Source organism: Neodothiora populina (genome assembly GCF_041146345.1).
Source record: "Neodothiora populina strain CPC 39397 chromosome Unknown canker_contig_7, whole genome shotgun sequence".
Taxonomy (NCBI): domain Eukaryota; kingdom Fungi; phylum Ascomycota; class Dothideomycetes; order Dothideales; family Dothioraceae; genus Neodothiora; species Neodothiora populina.
Window position 1 is genome coordinate 351189 of NW_027191415.1, and position 16962 is coordinate 368150.

Genomic DNA, 16962 nt, shown 5'->3' on the forward strand with positions numbered 1-16962 from the left:
ACTTGAACGATGGTAAGGACAGGATGTAGACATCATCGAAGCCGAGCGTATTTGGAGGCATAGATAGACCTCCATAGAGATAACTATGGTATGTGAGCGTCGTAAAATCAGTTGATATTCTTTTGCTTACATATTGTATGAACTGTGGTCTGCAGCCCAGGTGGCTCCGGCACAGAACCTTCGACGCATGTCCGGTACGTCTCCCGTTGCAGTCTGGGTATACCATTTGCTGTTTGCTATGTCATAGAGAAAGATTTGCTGCTAGCTGTTAGTCTCCAACTATACGGATATCTGCAGATAATACCAACATCCATCGGTACCTAACAATAGTCAGTAAATTACTCGTCATGCTGATCAGAAGAGACTTACCCCAATCCAAGTACTGTTACCAGATCCATATGGAGCCTGCACACCACCGAAATATACCAGCATGCCGCCATCAGAAGCTGGGATATACAGCATGACACCTTCCGCTCGCGGCGTTGAATCCGGTCCGCTATTGTTGCTCCAGGTATTATCTATCATGTCATACTGTAGCAAGGTCGAGGTCGCAAGTGGCGGTCCACTCCACCCTGGTACTGAAGCGTTGCTGAGCCAGCCTCCGTAGTAAAAGCCAAGCGCTCGGTCATCTACAGCAACACCTGCTCCAAACGATAAACGTGAAACGCCAGAATTATCTGTCGTTGTCGAGTTCCATGTATCGTAGAGGGTATCGTAGAACCAGAGCTGGAAAGGTTGCGCTGGGCTATCGTAGTATTCGCCACCATACAAATAAAAGAGTTTGTTAACATTGTCTGCCCAGAGTATGCCTCCCTGAACCGATGGAGTGCTCGCGCTTTTCGTCAGATTGTCATATTCCTGGGGAAAGTGCTGATTGTCGACGTCCAGGTCTGCATACAATAGCCAGGTGTCTGGTAAAGACTTAGCTTTGCTCCACCATCAGGGCCATAGAAGAGTCTCACTAGTATAGTTTGTCGGATTCTGCGCGAGATTCTCATAATTGGCAAGCCCTCCATCGATGTACAGTTTGCGGTCAATCACGGTCGTCTGGTGAGCAAAACGGCGACAAAAGTCTGTGAGAGGATCATACTGCTGGCGCGATAGGCGAACGAGCGTCGCTATGAACAGGAGAAGCGACCGCAATCGTATCGCTGCCATGTTTGAAGATGCTCTCAATGAGCCGTTAGGTTACTGAATTGCAGTTGAACGACATCAACATGGACAGAAGACGTCTCAGATTCACAGCCTCGAATCACTCAACTCGACACCGGTTGGGAGTGGAAAGGCTTGACTGTGTAAGCAACACATGAACGTGATAATTTGTCAGAGGTAAGAACACACCGACAGGGTTCAGCGTGCATGGTCCTCACTGTCCAGTGCCATGAACACTCGCGCTGAGGTGGGGGCGATGGGTGTTGGTGTCGTCTATGCAAGAAGACTGAGCTGCATGGTGAGTATCCTATAAGATCTCACAGGACACCCGCTTATACCGTTAGCGGAATGTCTCCTCCTCAGCCGCATGCCTCAGATAAGTAGCTGTGGCTGGATCATAGAAAGTCCATTTGAAGCCTGTAGCGTCGCGTTGTGCACGCCTCGACTTTCCTGCATCTGCATATGAATTTCGTATTTACCGGAGGCGTGGCTATGGCGGGGTCACTCCCGGAATGCGCATTGAGCAGGACCCGAGGCCGTCTCTTTACTGAGGCTTTGGTTGAGGCGATTGTCGAATCCCTGTATCTCACTGAACAGCGAGATTGGCACGAGTAGGCTGAAGGTCGGGGGTGTCGCACCACGAAAGCGTGCATGAAAGTCAATCACATGTCTTCGATGAACGGTGAAGAAAACATGGTACGGTGTTCAACAGCACCACAGAAGCTGGTCAGAAATTAGCTCCATTCGGGTTCGTGCATGTTGCCTAAACCGTAGGTCAAGCCAATCGTGTGTCTAAGGTCTGGCGAAGTAGGTAACACATCAGCTCACCCCCTGCAGGTTTGATGCATAAAGCCCCGCAACTAAGCATTCCGACCAGTGATTCCACTGAGTTACCACTTACCATAAACCCATAAGGGAAACAGTTTTGCGATCCTGCAGGCTCCTGAAACACTATGGAAAGAAAGCCACGAGATCATCAAGTCGCTCAGACCCGTCTAGGTTTGCCACCTCAGCGAATTCCTCCGGTAGCACTCTGGTAGAATACATTGAGCACACCGGAATAGGCAAATTGCCAGGTAGAAAGAGGTCAATGGCCGAACCGACTCTGTGTCTGACATATCATCAGAGCAGAAAGTCAAGGCAGTGAACGTTGGTCGCAAGAACTACAGTAATAGATTGTACAATAAAAGCATTTGCACGTTAGTATCTTGTGCTGAAAGTATACTCCAATGACAATGTTCGCAACCAAATTTTGACTATGCGGAGATATGTGGGTTCTATGTTATGTGAGTAGATCCATTCCGCCGAGGTCATGTTTGCATTATCTTTATCCAAGATACGGAACACTGTGAGTGCTGCCTGGCATCAGCAAATCCTGTTGTCCTGTCGCATGCGCGAAGCCTTGGATCCTCGCGGCTCCACCTATGATGCATGTTATATACATGTACTCAATATCATGGATGTGTGCGGACTGCACTATCGACATAAAAAGTCTAGACCAGGACTAGCCGCAATGACCGGCACTGTTCATTTCATGACGCCAAGTCATACGCGGAATCGATCGACTGCTTTGACCATGATGAGCCTTTCCGATGGTCCTGCGGGCCCGATCAGTTGGGGCCTTCTAGAACATCGCTCATTATGTGCAATATCCTCGACAGGCTTCTCGGCTTCCACATGCCCATCTCGTCCATTACATGCGCAAAATCCAAGAATGTCCGCCTTGCGGCCAGATAGCCATTGGCAATGACTGAGCCCGCGAGGGACACTGCCCCTCCCCGTTCAATGAAAATTGTTGCAGGCTCTGACATATCGGCGTTCCTCGCCGCTGTGGTCGAGCTGCTGTTCCACGTCTCGTTTTTCCCCGACATACCCGCGGCTCCGACAGCTACCCAGTTCACGTCTTCCGAGACATCAAAAACGACGTCGCATTTTGTGATTTCGCTTTCAGGCCGAACGAAAAGGAACAGTCCCAGCACGAGGGCCGCATGGAAAATTGCAGTCACTGTATCAATAGTAATAGGTTCCGAGACTTTACGATTGTGAAGTAGTTTCAGTATCTGCGCTGCATGGACGCACGCTCGCCGGGCGGAAGAGGTCTGGGTCCATTCCGTAATGTCGGCCAATGCCTTAGTCGCAGGTTCAGCGCCGCTTCGACCTGCCGCAAGTTCGAATATGTGAATATTGGCGTTCAGTGTCATGCAAATGTTATGCCACAGCACCAGCGCGTTCAGATCCGCAAGCTCAGGCCTTGAGGTTAGCATAGGTGCAAGCGCCAGGACAACATGGATCAGCGATCTGCCCCGCATATCATCGTCGTATGAACACCAAGGGATCAGATGATCATGCCTGTCCCAGTCATCTGATATGAGAAAGTGTCTGCATTGGGTATCGCATTGCCAGAGTTTGATAATGGACAGTAGAGCGTATTGCCCAAAGCCATGTAATGGAGGACTCATGCCAGTGATCATTTCAAGCGACCCCTCTAAGACCAAGGTTCGGGGTCGCAGGACGGGGAATGTCAGCCTGTATTTGTCTGTCATCATGAGCTGTTCCCATCTATCGGGTGAATCGGCTCGGAAAACAGCATTGTCGGATGGTATGCAAACTTGTATGCCTTCCGGGCGCACAATGGGGCTTCTTGAAAAGTATGCTGAATACCACCAATCGTTGCTGAGTAGGCAGATGGTAAGCCGCTTGACCGAATCCAGGCGTCCCCACGCTTGCCAATGGTCATCTCTCGAGGTCGATCTGGCAAAGGTACCCTGAACTCGAACCTCATCAACGGCGAACAGGCCTTGCGTCTGTGCCTGTGCTAAGAGTGCCGTATGTAGAGATTGTGCGTGCGTGATTTGTTCATGATCTCCAGACAGCGCAGCCAGACTCAAAGTCAAGCATCCTGCCGCATAGGTGGACAGTCGCCGTCCGACATTTGCGTCTGAGACGGCATCTAAGGCAAGGTCCTTCATCACGCGACGCAGAATCGTCCGGAAAGCGTGCTTTATATAGTTTCCCCCCATTTTGACGGAGCTGAGACCGAGCAGACACATCGCATATAACAAGGGCAATGGAGTCGAATTCGCGCTAAAGGTGGCAATGTGGATAAAGGGTGCTAATGGATGAAATCGACGAAAGTAAGCATCGAGACAGATTTCTAGAACTTCTGGAGGTGGAACACCAGAGTCTTTGGGCCTTGGGAAGCTGCTGCTGTTGCCAGGTCCAGATGTCGCGGTGGGGTTGGAAACACCGAATTCTGCCTCGAGTCTTTGCTTCAATTCCGAACTTATGCCCCATCGGCTGTCCCGTCTGTGTGGAGCAGGAATTGAACCTGCAGCGCTCGGAAGCATGAATATGTTTGGCCCGGGACTTGTGATAACATCATCCCAGAAATTAGGACCAAAAAATCGCGCTCCGCTAGACACAGGATGCCAACAAGCCTCCACACGGCCGAAGCGCTCATTTGGTATATTGCTTGTCGAGGTCGTTCCATCACTCACTTCTGAGACTGCAGGGTGCAGGGGTGGCTGCATCGACGTGCTCACATTGGTACTATTATACAAGTCTTCCGGAGGTTCCAAGAAATTGAGTGCAGCATAAGAAAAATTGTCGTCTGCTTGAGCAAGCCAGTATTGGAGCATATCAGGCGACTGGTTCTCCGGATTAGTCACACTTGTAGCCTGACCATAGTGATTTGGCATCATGTCACTGCGTGTCATACGAGAGTCCATAGTGACCAATTGAGGATCATAGACTTGTCCCGACATTTGACCATTCAAGGAGCTAGGAAATCCAGGCATTTGACCATATGTCGTGGTCTCATACGCGTGCCCTGTGGAGACATGCGAGATTGAGCTTTGCTGTGCTGTGGACATTTCGTACTCCATATGACCAAGGGGCATGTCCGGGATGGAGAGGTGGCTGATCTGATCCGTGTGCGAAGACTCGAATGCTGGCGGCGCTATCATGTTCGTGTTGCTCACCCGCTCAGGGCGGTCATTTCGCTCGTTCGAAAGGACATCCTGGTTATCCTTCTGAGGTGGGGTTGGTGCTGTTGCTGCTGATGCTGCATCATACTGTTGGCCATTGGTTGATTGCTTCCTGGGCCTGTCATCGCCACCTTGCTCGGTGTGTAGCTTACTGTGCCGGAAAAGCACGTCGCTACCGTCACCACAAAAGTTAGCATCACCTCAAAGGCGAAACCAATCGAGTGGCAGTATTTCACATCTATTACCTTCGTGAAAAACGTTTCTTGCAAATGGGACATTCATACGGACGTTCACCGGTATCTAAAATCTGGGTCAGTCAAAGTCCCGAAATGTCACTCAGACACGGTGGAGCCTACGTGATCGCTTGTGGCGTAAGAAATGTTCGGCCTGGTCGAAAGGTCAGCGAGATGAACAACAGCACGGCACGCGGGCTTATCTGCCAACCTTGGTGAAGTTCTGATCACAAATTGAGCACCTCCGCAATACCATCTCGTCTCATGCTCCGTGGTGGTCCAGTTGGGCATCACCTCCTGACCGGATAATTTTGGGATAGGGCAGCCCTGAGGCTGATGTTTTGTATAACGTAAGATAGGGCAGTGTTGTCACACAGGCAGGCACAGACACAGAGAAAGCACTAGGGGTGACTGATATCGAGTAGCACAAGCGAAGTGTCCCGCGCCGATACTCGTACACGCGCTGTGTACCGAGGTCGTTAGTGGGGAGTAACGATGGGTAGACGAGAAGGCGAGCAATTAATGTGCTAATGCGTACGCTCTTTAGACTCAAATTTGGAAGGGGGGAAGGCCGATGTGAAGGCCGATGCACGCCTTCGCGGTGCAGAGTGAGGATCGTGTGGGGAAGCTTGGCATGATCTGACCTTGTGTCGGTACTGGTCTCTGATGTGGTGCATCTTCATCAGGGTCGACAGTGAGCCACCCTGAGGTACTTTGTCATGAAGTTACAGTACGTGTATCGATCTGCCTACAGGTGCCTAGATTGTCATGATAATAAGGTGCAGGTACTGTACCTTCAAGACTTGGTACCTTACTTAAGGTACCTGACTTTAGGTCTCTCGAGGTACCTGTATCCTTGTACTCGGGTACGCTGTAGGAAGTTCTCGGCACCTCTCCAAGCACCTTTCAAGGCCATCATCGTGCGGCGGTGGCATTATTGTAGACATCGCAGGGCCTGAATCACATACCTCGTCACCTAGCACGGCGAAGACATGACAAATCCATGGCGCTGGATTGGCATTTTCTTTGACAGATATGGGACATATCACGATAGTCATGATAATTCAGATATCCAATGGACTTTCGAGCCAAAGTATGAGCACGTGGCTTCCTATTTTAAACAAGGCGTGAATGCCTTCACTTTGTAGTCTTGTGATACATGAGCCCTTCTTGTTCACTCTATTTCGGGTTTGTCCACACTCCTGTACCGAGCCCACCTATAGACGATACTTGTGTTTAGTTGTTCAATTCAACGTAGTTGGCAGGGAAAAGACCTTGCTTTCCGTTGAATTCTCCAAGCCACCAGTCTTCATCGGGGAATTCCTATCCCGATTGTTAGCGTCACTAGATTCGAAAGTTTCTCGTGCAAAGAGCTGTACTTACAATGTTGGTGATTGTGGCACCGTCAGGGAAGCTAAGCTCGTTGTCCTCGGTGGCTTCATAATCGTACTGGGCAACAGCGGTCTTGCCAGCAGCCCCCGCAGCGGCGGGAGCGGCGGGTTCGGACTCCTCGTACTGTGATGGGGCAGGTGGAGCAGATCCAGCGCCAGCACCAGTCTCATCGTCCTCGATGATCTCGACATAGTTGCTTGGGAACAGACCGGTCTCGCCTCGAGAGTTCTGACCCATCCACCAATCTTCGTCCACCATGTCAATGTTCGTGACATAATCTCCCTCGCGGAGCTCAATCTCGTTGTCCTCGGCCTTTTCGTAGTCGTACTGCACGAGCGCACGCTTACCATTGACAGCCGCGCCTGGATCTGCAGTAGCAGCGCCAGGACCAGCGACAGCTGCGCTCGCAGCACGAGCGGGATCTTCTGCTCCGATCTGAGGTTCTGGCTCCGCTTCTGTATGCGATTCCACTGCGGCAGCAATGGAAGCAGCGGGCATAGGCGGCTCATGCTCTTCAGCAGGAGCCATCGGGGCTGGCTCCGCGCTACGGGCGACTGGCATGACTATTCTGACAGGGCTGCTAGGAGCAAAGTCTTCGTCTGGTTCAGGAGAGGGCGATCGTGGGACCTGCGGGGGTGGAGGTGGAATGTTGACATGCTCATCTTCAGGATAATCCTCAGGTGCCTCAGATGCTGCCGGATGCTGAGGCAATCCTGGCATAGGAACGCCGCGAGCAGCTCCAGCATTTGGCTTGCTTGAGAGGTCCATTGGGGGAGGGTGGGGCGAAGCGAAGTCGTTGTGTTCCTCAGAAGCACCGCTGGCTGCACCCATTGGCGCAGCGTTCTTGAAGCGATCGCGGATGGCACTCACCCCACCGCTGGGCACTTCTGACTCCTCGTGAGCCTCTTCATTCTGAGCATCAGCATTGCTAGCACCAGTCCTTTGAGCACTAATGTTACTAGCACCAGTGCGGTTGACTGCAACATCGCCCCACTTCTTTCCACTATAACCACTCTGCCAGCCGCCGCTTTGCTGCGCGTTGATGGGTGAGGCAGGGGCGGGTGCGCCACTGCTGGATGGGGGTGCAGCATCTCCCGAAGCACTCATGCCACGCTCACGAGCTTTTCTCTCGGCCCAGAGTTGAGCAGGAGTCTTGCCGCCCTGAGCAGCAAAGTTCTTGTCTGCAGCACCGATTGGAGCAGAGGTCGCGAGCGGCTTGGCCTCGAAGCCGCCAGGAGCTGGTGGCTTGGTACCGGCGAAAGTGCTTGCGCTGGATCCGAATCGATTGGCGACCTTGGGCTTTGGCAGAGAAGTGATGCGCTCGGACTGGCTGAAGGCGGCAGAACGCTCGGCAAGAGACTTTGGCGGTGCATCCTGTTCCCCAGACTGCTGTGCAGCGATGGGAGCAGGCGCGGCTGCAGATGGACCACCAGCTTTGGCGCGGATAGCAGCAATGTCCACTTTTCCAATGGGCTCATAGGATCCCTTGACCGGAGCTGGTCTGTCGTCAACAGTGTTGCCTTGCTCTTGTGCTTGTCTCCTGATGGCAGCAATGTCGATCTTGCCGATTGGTTGGTAACCCCCCTTTACGACATCGCTGGGCCCGTTGTTGCGAGGAGGAGAAGGAGGCTGGAAACGCGACGGCTCCTGCTTCTGGCCAGTGAGCTCTGCCATGTCGACCTTTGTGGGCTTGTATGCTGGGGCAACCTTCTCGAGCTGAGATCTGGTGACCTGAGGCGCGTCTTGGCCCCAGCCGTCATCGTCAGTGGGTCCAGAGGCGGAGGCGGCGGCGGCGCGAGGCTTCGAGCCAAGAGGATTGAAGCCGCCCGTGGCAGAGGAACGTGTCGGCATGAAGACGGGCTTGGTGGCGATTGGAGGCGGTGCAGCGCTCGATGAGCTTGCGGGAGCAGGCGTCGAACCTCCACCATACTTTGCACCGGAAGAATCGGAGACCTTCTGAACGATACCCTCGGGGGTGAGGTCGCTGTCTGAGCGTGCTGTGATTTGCACGTGGTACCCCTGGACTTATGTGAGCATTTCATGTTGATGCCTGACGGCGCAGCGGCAGAGAGAGCAGCGGCGACACCAACGTACGTGTAAGAGCTTCGTGACGGCAGCGAGATGTGTGTTGAAGTAGCCTTTGGTTCTCTCCGGTACGCCCTCACCACACTGGACCCGGGTCAGCATTGAATTGTACGTCATGGTCAGGCCTCATCTTACCCATGCTATCAGGACGTTCTTGGGCAAGCCTGTGTTGGGGTCCTTGACCTTGACGAATCCGAACTGCACTCGGCCATCGGAGAACTCGTCTATGAGATCAACCAATTCACCCTCTGTATCGCAGATTAGTCCGGCAAGGCCACATACACTATGGCGAGAGACACCGACCTCCTGTGGTTTGCACCTTGAGCACGCTCTCCTTTCCCGAGTCCTGCTGGAAAGCGCTCATAAGTGGTGCCTGGACGGTAAAGACGGCCCATTGGCCATAAGTCGCAGAGGAAGCTGCGGCGCCCGAAGGGAGTGGAGAGTCGACGACCTTCTTGTAGCTGGCATTGATGGAAGGTCCATTGCTGGACAGGTTTAGTGTTGCCATGGCTGCTGTGTCAACAGAGGTTCAGCCAATCGAGGTGTGTAGGGCAACGCGATGTGGAGGGGTTGGTGGAATATGGTCGCAATAATAAGAAGAGGATACCAGATCAATCTAATTGGGAAATTGGTCTAGTTGGGAGGAGATGATGTATTCAGAAGCTTCGCAATATAGATTCAGTAAAGGTGGGAGCTAAGATGGAGCATTCGAGAGTACAGTAGAGTCCGTGGAAGTTGTAATGAACACGACGTAATTAAGACAGAGTGTAGCAGTATACGAACGACCTCACAGCCATAGCCACAGCCACAGAACAGACCTCCTCGCACCACTGCAGCAGCAGCAGCAGCAGCAGCAGGACACAGCATTGCTGCATCTCGGCCGGTCGCCATACAGTACCAGCTTGCCCTGCCACACTTGGCTTCGTCATTGCTTTGCGGCATAACTTACCTTAAAAGGTACCTGAGCCTTACCTGAGCCTTACACGGAGTACAGTGTTTGTTTTGTTTGTGTTTCGCTACTCGTTTTACTGTGATTAATCCTTTTACTCCTCGAGCTTGCTCAAATCCGCTCCAGCCTGTCCGCCGCGCCCGCACTTTGCGACTGACTCCCTCGAAAGAGCTTAATTCCTTGTCGCTCTTTGCCTCGCGAGCCTGGTCTACATACCTACTTGCCTCACCTTACCTTACCCTACCCTACCTATTCTACTGACCACTGTCCGTCGCTCGCGTTCGTTGACCTTTGTCATCTGATCATAGTCGAATCTTGTCAGGTGGTATGCTCAGCTTGCTTGCGGGTCAACACCTTCCGCATGCACTCGTTCCGTGCGCGTCTCCGTACTTCCTTATCCTCTTCTTCTCTTCTCGCTTCCTTTCGTCAGACCTTTGCCGGCACGAGAAAAATCAAGTAGTTGGTTCGAGTCTCTCGAGTTGCTTGCTTGTTCTGCTTTCCCTTGCTCTGCCACATTCCCCGCTGTTGTCATATCCATCGTCATATCCATCATCATCATCACACTCCTCTTTATCATTTCTGTCTCTTCCGCCCGAGTTTGAACCTGTAACACAGGTTCGCGCGAGTAGCGATCTTCGGTGATCTTGAAGAGGTGAGCATGAGCCAATCACCCGCACCATCCGATTCGTCGGACTTTTACGGTGAGGAAGGGGAAGTAGAAGTTCAAGTTCAAGTTCCACATGACAAGGTCGCCTCAGATGGCAGTGGGCCAGCTTCGCCCGGCTCAGACCCCATGCCGATGGATGAAAGCTCTCCCGACAGTCCGGATCGTGCTACTACCTCTTCAACTGCTGTTACGCGCAAGCGAAAGCACAGTCTTGATCATAGTGAACCTGAGCTCGCTCAGAAGAGGAACAAGAGCGTTACTGTCCCAGAACACTACTTTTCCACAGCTGTTTCGGGGACAGTTGGCCTACCTGCTGAACTCTGGCAGTACATCTTTCTTCATCTCCCTCCAGATAGCCTAAGTTCTTGCTTGCGAGTTAACAAAGGCTTCTACATCTATCTCACGTCTGTAGCTGCCAGCATGAGCGCTGCTCTTCCCCCTGGGCGCTCGGGTCTCAAGCTCATGGACTTTGATGCCATATGGACATCTGCCAGGAAAGTCTTCGCTCCGAATCTGCCTCGTCCGCTAGCAGGATTTAGTGAGATGCAAATGTTTCAACTGCTTGGAGGTAAATATTGCGAGATCTGTGGACACCCACCCACGGCACCACTGAATGCTAGGACTCCTTTCGATGCCGGTCCTGGTCCGCATGGTGTTCGCATCATATGGTCATTCAGCACTCGCATATGCGGGCAATGTTTTGAAGCCATGTCGCTCAAGGTGCCACCTATTCGTTACCCGCAACCACTGTATCTGCTGCTAACAACAGACAGGATACCGCCATCCTACAGTCCGCTGCTGCACCGCTGCGTGCTGGTCTACCCCATGCCTTCCGAACTCACGATTCGCATTACATCCCAGCCACTACATTGCAAGCTAATCCAGTCGGAGCTTCGAGGGGTGCTATGTTCAAGGTCTATTTCCGAAAACACGTGCAGGAGCTGCAGGGTGAATACAGAGAAGCCAAAGAATTTGGCGAGGCTGCGGCAGAAGAGTGGGTCAAAGGCTTGCCTCTAAATGGCAAGCAGCAGATGGCAGACGCTGCTCGCTGGGAAAGATGGGAGGCCCTGCAGCCTCCAGGCTCCCATCCTGCCACAACTTTAAGGGAGTATTTCCGTCCTGTTTCTACTCGTCCAGCACCAGTAAGTCACCCGTCACCTGCTGCAGCTTCTCCTGCAGTTCCAACTGCAGCGTCTGCGGCTGTATCGTCGTCAAGCGGTACTTCGCTTCCAGTACTCTCTTCGCAACCAAGTAAGTCTTCACCAACTGGTGCCTTCATTATTGCATTTTCGGCCACTGGCTGCATTATTTCGAAGAACTATCGTATCGTCTCTGTCATGCTTCTAGAACTGTCGGTGGTTTCGCTTGCACCTATACCATCTCATAAGTGCGCCGTCGCAAGTATTGATTGTCGCTCTACAGTGAAACATCCATTACCAGCCAGGGTAGTAGCAGCTGTCACTCCAACATCTCCAGCGGTTTCAGCCAGTTCAGCAGAGCCATCTGTTGTCCCATTGTCCGGTCGTCAGAACGGCTCGACGCTTCAACAGTATCCCGCGCAAAGTCAGCAAAGCCAACTGAACAAACCACAAGCTCCTGCATATCGCCCGCCGAGGAATCCGAGGGAGGTCGAAGAGGCGAGGGCAGCAAGAAAAGCCGACATCGAACGTCGAGCTTACGAAGAGTTCTACCCTCCTCTGATGCCGAATGTCCTACAACATATGGAATCCTTCCGAGCGGCTCTGCAGATTGTCACTCCTCTCATTGACCAGGCATGGGAGGTTTTAAAGCCACGATTGTATATGCAACGAGATGCTGCTGAACAAATAGAGTACCAACGTGGGGAACAGCTGCGTGCTTTGCAGGCAACCATACCGGATCCTTCTTATCGCGATGCTTACTCCAAAAGCGCAAATGAAGCTGCAGAGCGACAATGGGAGCACCAACAGGGACCGATCCGCAAGAAGCTTGGCAAGCTGGCCGAAGAGTTCATCCGAGCAAAGTGGAACGATGGGAAAGGCCTCACCCGTGACACCGCTCCAGCGTTCGCGGTTGAAGTCTTACTCTATGCTCGCAATAAACACGTTGAGAGAAATACCCCCAAGGACCAGGAAAATCATGAAGGGCCTCGAAGTCCCTCGGATCCTGCTTTCATCTCACTGGAAAATATGCGATGGCTGTTTGATAACAAGGTCAAAACCCTGACGGAACGGCACTGTCGCGAACTTTTCATGTGTGCAGAATGCGAGGGCATCACCAAAGGTTATGCGTTCGAAGGCCTGATACAGCACTTTGGCGCAAAGCACACTAGTGACTTCAGTCAGGGCAACATCGTTGTCCATTGGCAAACTGCTGACTGGCCTGATGATCCGCCTTTCATTCCTACAATTGGCGATGCCGATCCAACACTACCCGATAGGACTGCTTCAAACTCAGCTACTGCATATACTGCAGGCGCACTAAACGGAGCTCGCTCACATCCTTCAGGCTCAGACTCGCAATACCTGCCGTATGTAGCTCCAACAGCGGCTTTGTCGAGCTTGATGCCCGGGCAAATCGAACAACTGTATGTCGCTTTGAATCGACAAGAAGCAGCGCCTGCTCTTCCAGCTGGAATCCACACTCAAGTTCACGATCCTGGACGCTCCTTGTCATATTCTGCGCAGCAGCCGCAACAAATTAGCGCTCAGACAGACGCCTCACACCCCACGTTGCCTTCTTCCATGGACCAGTACCAGGAACACTTGGATAAAATAGCCAAAGTGGCCAGAAAAATCTGGGACGGCATCGCTGGTGTCAAAAGCATGGTGGAAAGCATCAAGATGCAGACTGTTCTTCTACATGTAATCAAGGCTTTCAAAGCTCGGTATACCATTGAACCATCTCTGGATCTCTTCACCGATGCCCTGGCAAATCACATCTTGATGCGCCCCATCAAGGATGCCCACCCTCTGGCGTGCAAGACTTGCATATCGGCGTCACTTGGATCGACTGCGTATAAGCCTTATCACCACCGGCTTGCCGACAATAAGAGCTACAGCATCTCATCACTCATCACCCATTTCAAGACAGTTCATCTCATCGGTCAAGACGCAGACTCCGTGGATTGGAAGGAAGACATGATTGAAATGGCCGATGAGGTCCAGATCAGTGGCCTTGTGTCGGCTATTGGCATGGATGACGACAAATTGGCGATAATTGCTGCTGTTTTCCCAGCCGTGTTTCCGCATCCACTGCCACGGATCGGCAAGATCGCTGCACGAGAAGTTGCTTCGCTCGATTCAGACAATGGCCCTGGCCGTTATAACAAATTCAACAAGAAGGAAAAGAAAAAGAAAAACAATAAGCGTAGTCGACAAGTTGCTGTCGAACATGAAGAGGCAGAGCAGTCTGATCTACCCGAAGCGGGCGAAGACGAATACGATCCTCGTCGTCCCGCTTTCATTAGCACTCCTGCCTATACGTCTCATGGTCGTCAATTACAGAGTGGAGCAGCTAGTAATGGCAATCCTACCCCGAAAACCTCCGTGCTCGACCCATCCGTATTGACGCCTGAGACGCTAGCAGCATTGAGTAAACTGGCGCCTGCGCTCAATCTCACCCCTTCCGCGTCTCTTGGATCGGTCAACGCTGTTGCGAACGATATACGATCGGCCCCGAGCACGATTGAGGCTACACCCGCAAGGAATCAGAGGGCGGCATACCACCCGGACGATCCAGCTGCGAAACACAGTGCTCAATCGCGTCGCCGACATTCGCAGGAAAAGGATAAGCGGCATAGCAAGAAAGAACGTGGCGATCGTGATGAGAAAAAGGGCAGGAACAGGAGAAGCGGCGCCGGCATGAGTGACCGCGAGGAACCCACGGAACCAGAAGAGGATTACACACAAGTGATAAGGACTGCACCAGCGACTGGTGGCGACTATTCGTCGACCAGTCTCGCACAACATCCCGGCTTGGTACCTGCTGTCTCGCCGACTCAATTAATAGACCGGACTCGTGGTAGAAGCCAACATGCAGATGCCGCAGGCTATAGCAACATTCCTCTTGATCAATATGGTCAGCCGATGCCACCTGCGGATCCGTATCGTTACGAGCCAAGGGAGCGAGTTCAATACGTGGACGAGTACGGTCGTCCGATCCAATATGCGCCTCCTCCACGTGAGGAAGTCAGATACGTGGATCAGTATGGTCGTACGGTCGAAGTGGTCAGAGTCGTCGAGAGACCCCTGTACGACCGTGGTCCTCCGCCCATGTACGAATACCCACAGCCTCACCAAGCACATCCTCATGGGCATGTCGCTGCTGCCCCTGCTGTGAACGCCGCAGTTCCCGTGATGCCGCAACATCACGGCCATCCGTACGCCTCCGCACCTCCACCAGCACCTCAGTCTGGGCCTGAGTATGGTTGGCCACCGCCAGCAGAGCATGATTACGGCAGACCTCCAACGGAGCTGCCATACGATCCGAGAAGAGAAAGAGTCCAATATATCGACGAATACGGTCGGCCGATTCCATACGGCCCGCCCGCATACTAGTGGTTGTGACCGGCGTTTTGTCCGTTTGGTCGGTTCATCTATTGTTAAAGGACGAGTTTCATGACTGGCGTTTTCTGTGCGGAACTATTCGGGATCAAAAGGCATAGCACTGGTATTCTGTCATTTCACAGCTTGTACAATAACTTGCATTATCCTTTTTCTTCTCTACGACATCTGTTTGTTTCGGTACGAAGGTTTGAACGTTAAGTTGGACGAGGAAGACCAAATCTACTGGAGGAAGGAGCTGCATCTGCCCACATGTTGCTCGATATCATGATCAGGCATAATCAAGGCGACGCTGTCGAGGACATATCTCACACGTTTATAAAAGATATAATAGCAGTACCCATACAAACATACACAGACATTGACATGCTCTTGATCACAAACCGAGCCGCATCTTATCTTGCTTAGAACAGATATATAGCCAACAGCAACAGAGTCAGAGTCAGAGTTGACCTCTCAATCTGCAACTTCCCTCTTCAATAGTCACAAATCATACAATCATTGGAACCACCAGCCAGCATGGAACAGCTTTTGTGAGATACAGTAAGAGTCCAAGACCATCGTCTATCTCAGATAGATAGATGCCATACTCTCCAACGACACCCCATGCTCGCCATGCTGCGTTGTTCATACCTACCTTACTCTATCCACCCTACCACCACCGCTATTCTGTACAAAACAATACGTTGAAAGCAAGACGAGTTCCTAAAGCAGCTCGACCGACTCATTCCGTACCCGCCTAGCCAGCCCTCATCAAAAGAGGACTTCAAGATACAGTACGTCCCTAGTAATATTCCAAAGCTCACGCATCCAAAACCGCGCCACTAACCAGACCCGTCCAGCAAGCCGACCAGACCACAGCAAAGAAACAACAAACGCAATAAACGCAACAAACGCAAACCTAGAGCCCTCTCCGACATCCAACGAGGTCTCGCAAGTCTAAAAAAACTTACCGGACTTGGGCGTATGAACCCTGTTTCTTCTGCGTCTTTTCTGCTGATCACTACTGAGCGGGTTCCCCCCCTCCCCCCCCTTTTGTGCCTTGGAGTGGGTTGTGCTTCCGAGGGGTTTATGTTTACTTTACCTTACTTGCTTGAGTCGTGGATGGGACGGGTAGGCGGGAGAGGCAGAGAGGGAGGAAAGGTTAAGGCACGGTAGAGGCTTCAGATGCGGCGACTTTTCCGCTCAATGGCACGGTCGCGGAATTTTGGGTCTTGCGTTCTATGGTTCTCCGTAGATCGCGCCGAGGGGTCGAGAAGAGACGGAAAAGCGAAGAGTCGATCGTCCTCACGTAGCCTGGAGTCCACACAGTAGCATGTTTCTGTGTGTACCTCTGTGTGATGTGAGCATGTGTGTGTGTATCTCTACGGTAATGGTATGGTAATAGTGTGCGGCAACTGCCGCTTCCACTTCGAGCATTTATCCGTACGGAAGGTCGAACCGTGGATGTGCGATATAGGGCTGTGCTTAACCGAGGACCACGGTAAGGACGACGCAGGGAAGTGGGTTAGACTTCGGCCAGCCTCGGCTTAATTGGCGGTACGGTATGTCACTGCCAACTCCACGTATGGCAATGCCGAAGAAGCTGATCCTCCTTGCACGTTTGATGTGCAGATCGTTAACAACAACAACAATGATATTGGTGATAACAAAGATAGGAAGAGAGATAATGTAAGCTAGGTCTCTGCTCTGGTCCCCGCCACTCACTGTCCTCACGCATTGTGTGAAGGGGAAAAAACACGACCGTCGCGAGAGAGAAAGACTGGCAGAGACAACTCGGTGTTCATCTGATGCTTTGTCTTACTCTGCACATTGTTCACCCCAGTGCTGGCTTACCTTTTTTAGGACTACGTATACTTCCATGGTCGGAAAGTTACGTAGCTGACCAGGGTAAGTGAAGGCGAGGATAAATGGAAAGAAGGGTCATGAACCACAAAAGCCACGACGGGGCCAA

The 16962-nt window shown here is 52.1% G+C and overlaps 3 protein-coding genes across 3 annotated transcripts; 1 reads left to right on the top strand and 2 right to left on the bottom strand.

Annotated features, from left to right (window-relative positions):
* Positions 1-2762: 2762 nt before the first annotated feature.
* AAFC00_006194 (uncharacterized protein) lies at positions 2763-5627 on the bottom strand (the record flags this gene model as incomplete). Its single annotated transcript, XM_069346106.1, has 4 exons — positions 2763-5310; positions 5384-5438; positions 5495-5525; positions 5583-5627. 4 exons carry the CDS (start codon positions 5625-5627, stop codon positions 2763-2765), a joined length of 2679 nt encoding a protein of 892 aa, XP_069197319.1.
* Positions 5628-6607: 980 nt separating this feature from the next.
* AAFC00_006195 (uncharacterized protein) lies at positions 6608-9356 on the bottom strand (the record flags this gene model as incomplete). The annotated part of the gene is made up of 5 exons (XM_069346107.1): positions 6608-6694; positions 6755-8782; positions 8858-8932; positions 8984-9096; positions 9152-9356. The coding sequence occupies 5 exons, from the start codon at positions 9354-9356 to the stop codon at positions 6608-6610; spliced, it is 2508 nt and encodes an 835-aa protein (XP_069197320.1).
* Positions 9357-10455: 1099 nt separating this feature from the next.
* Positions 10456-15002, top strand: AAFC00_006196 (uncharacterized protein; the record flags this gene model as incomplete). The annotated part of the gene is made up of 3 exons (XM_069346108.1): positions 10456-11184; positions 11238-11715; positions 11887-15002. 3 exons carry the CDS (start codon positions 10456-10458, stop codon positions 15000-15002), a joined length of 4323 nt encoding a protein of 1440 aa, XP_069197321.1.
* Positions 15003-16962: the final 1960 nt, after the last annotated feature.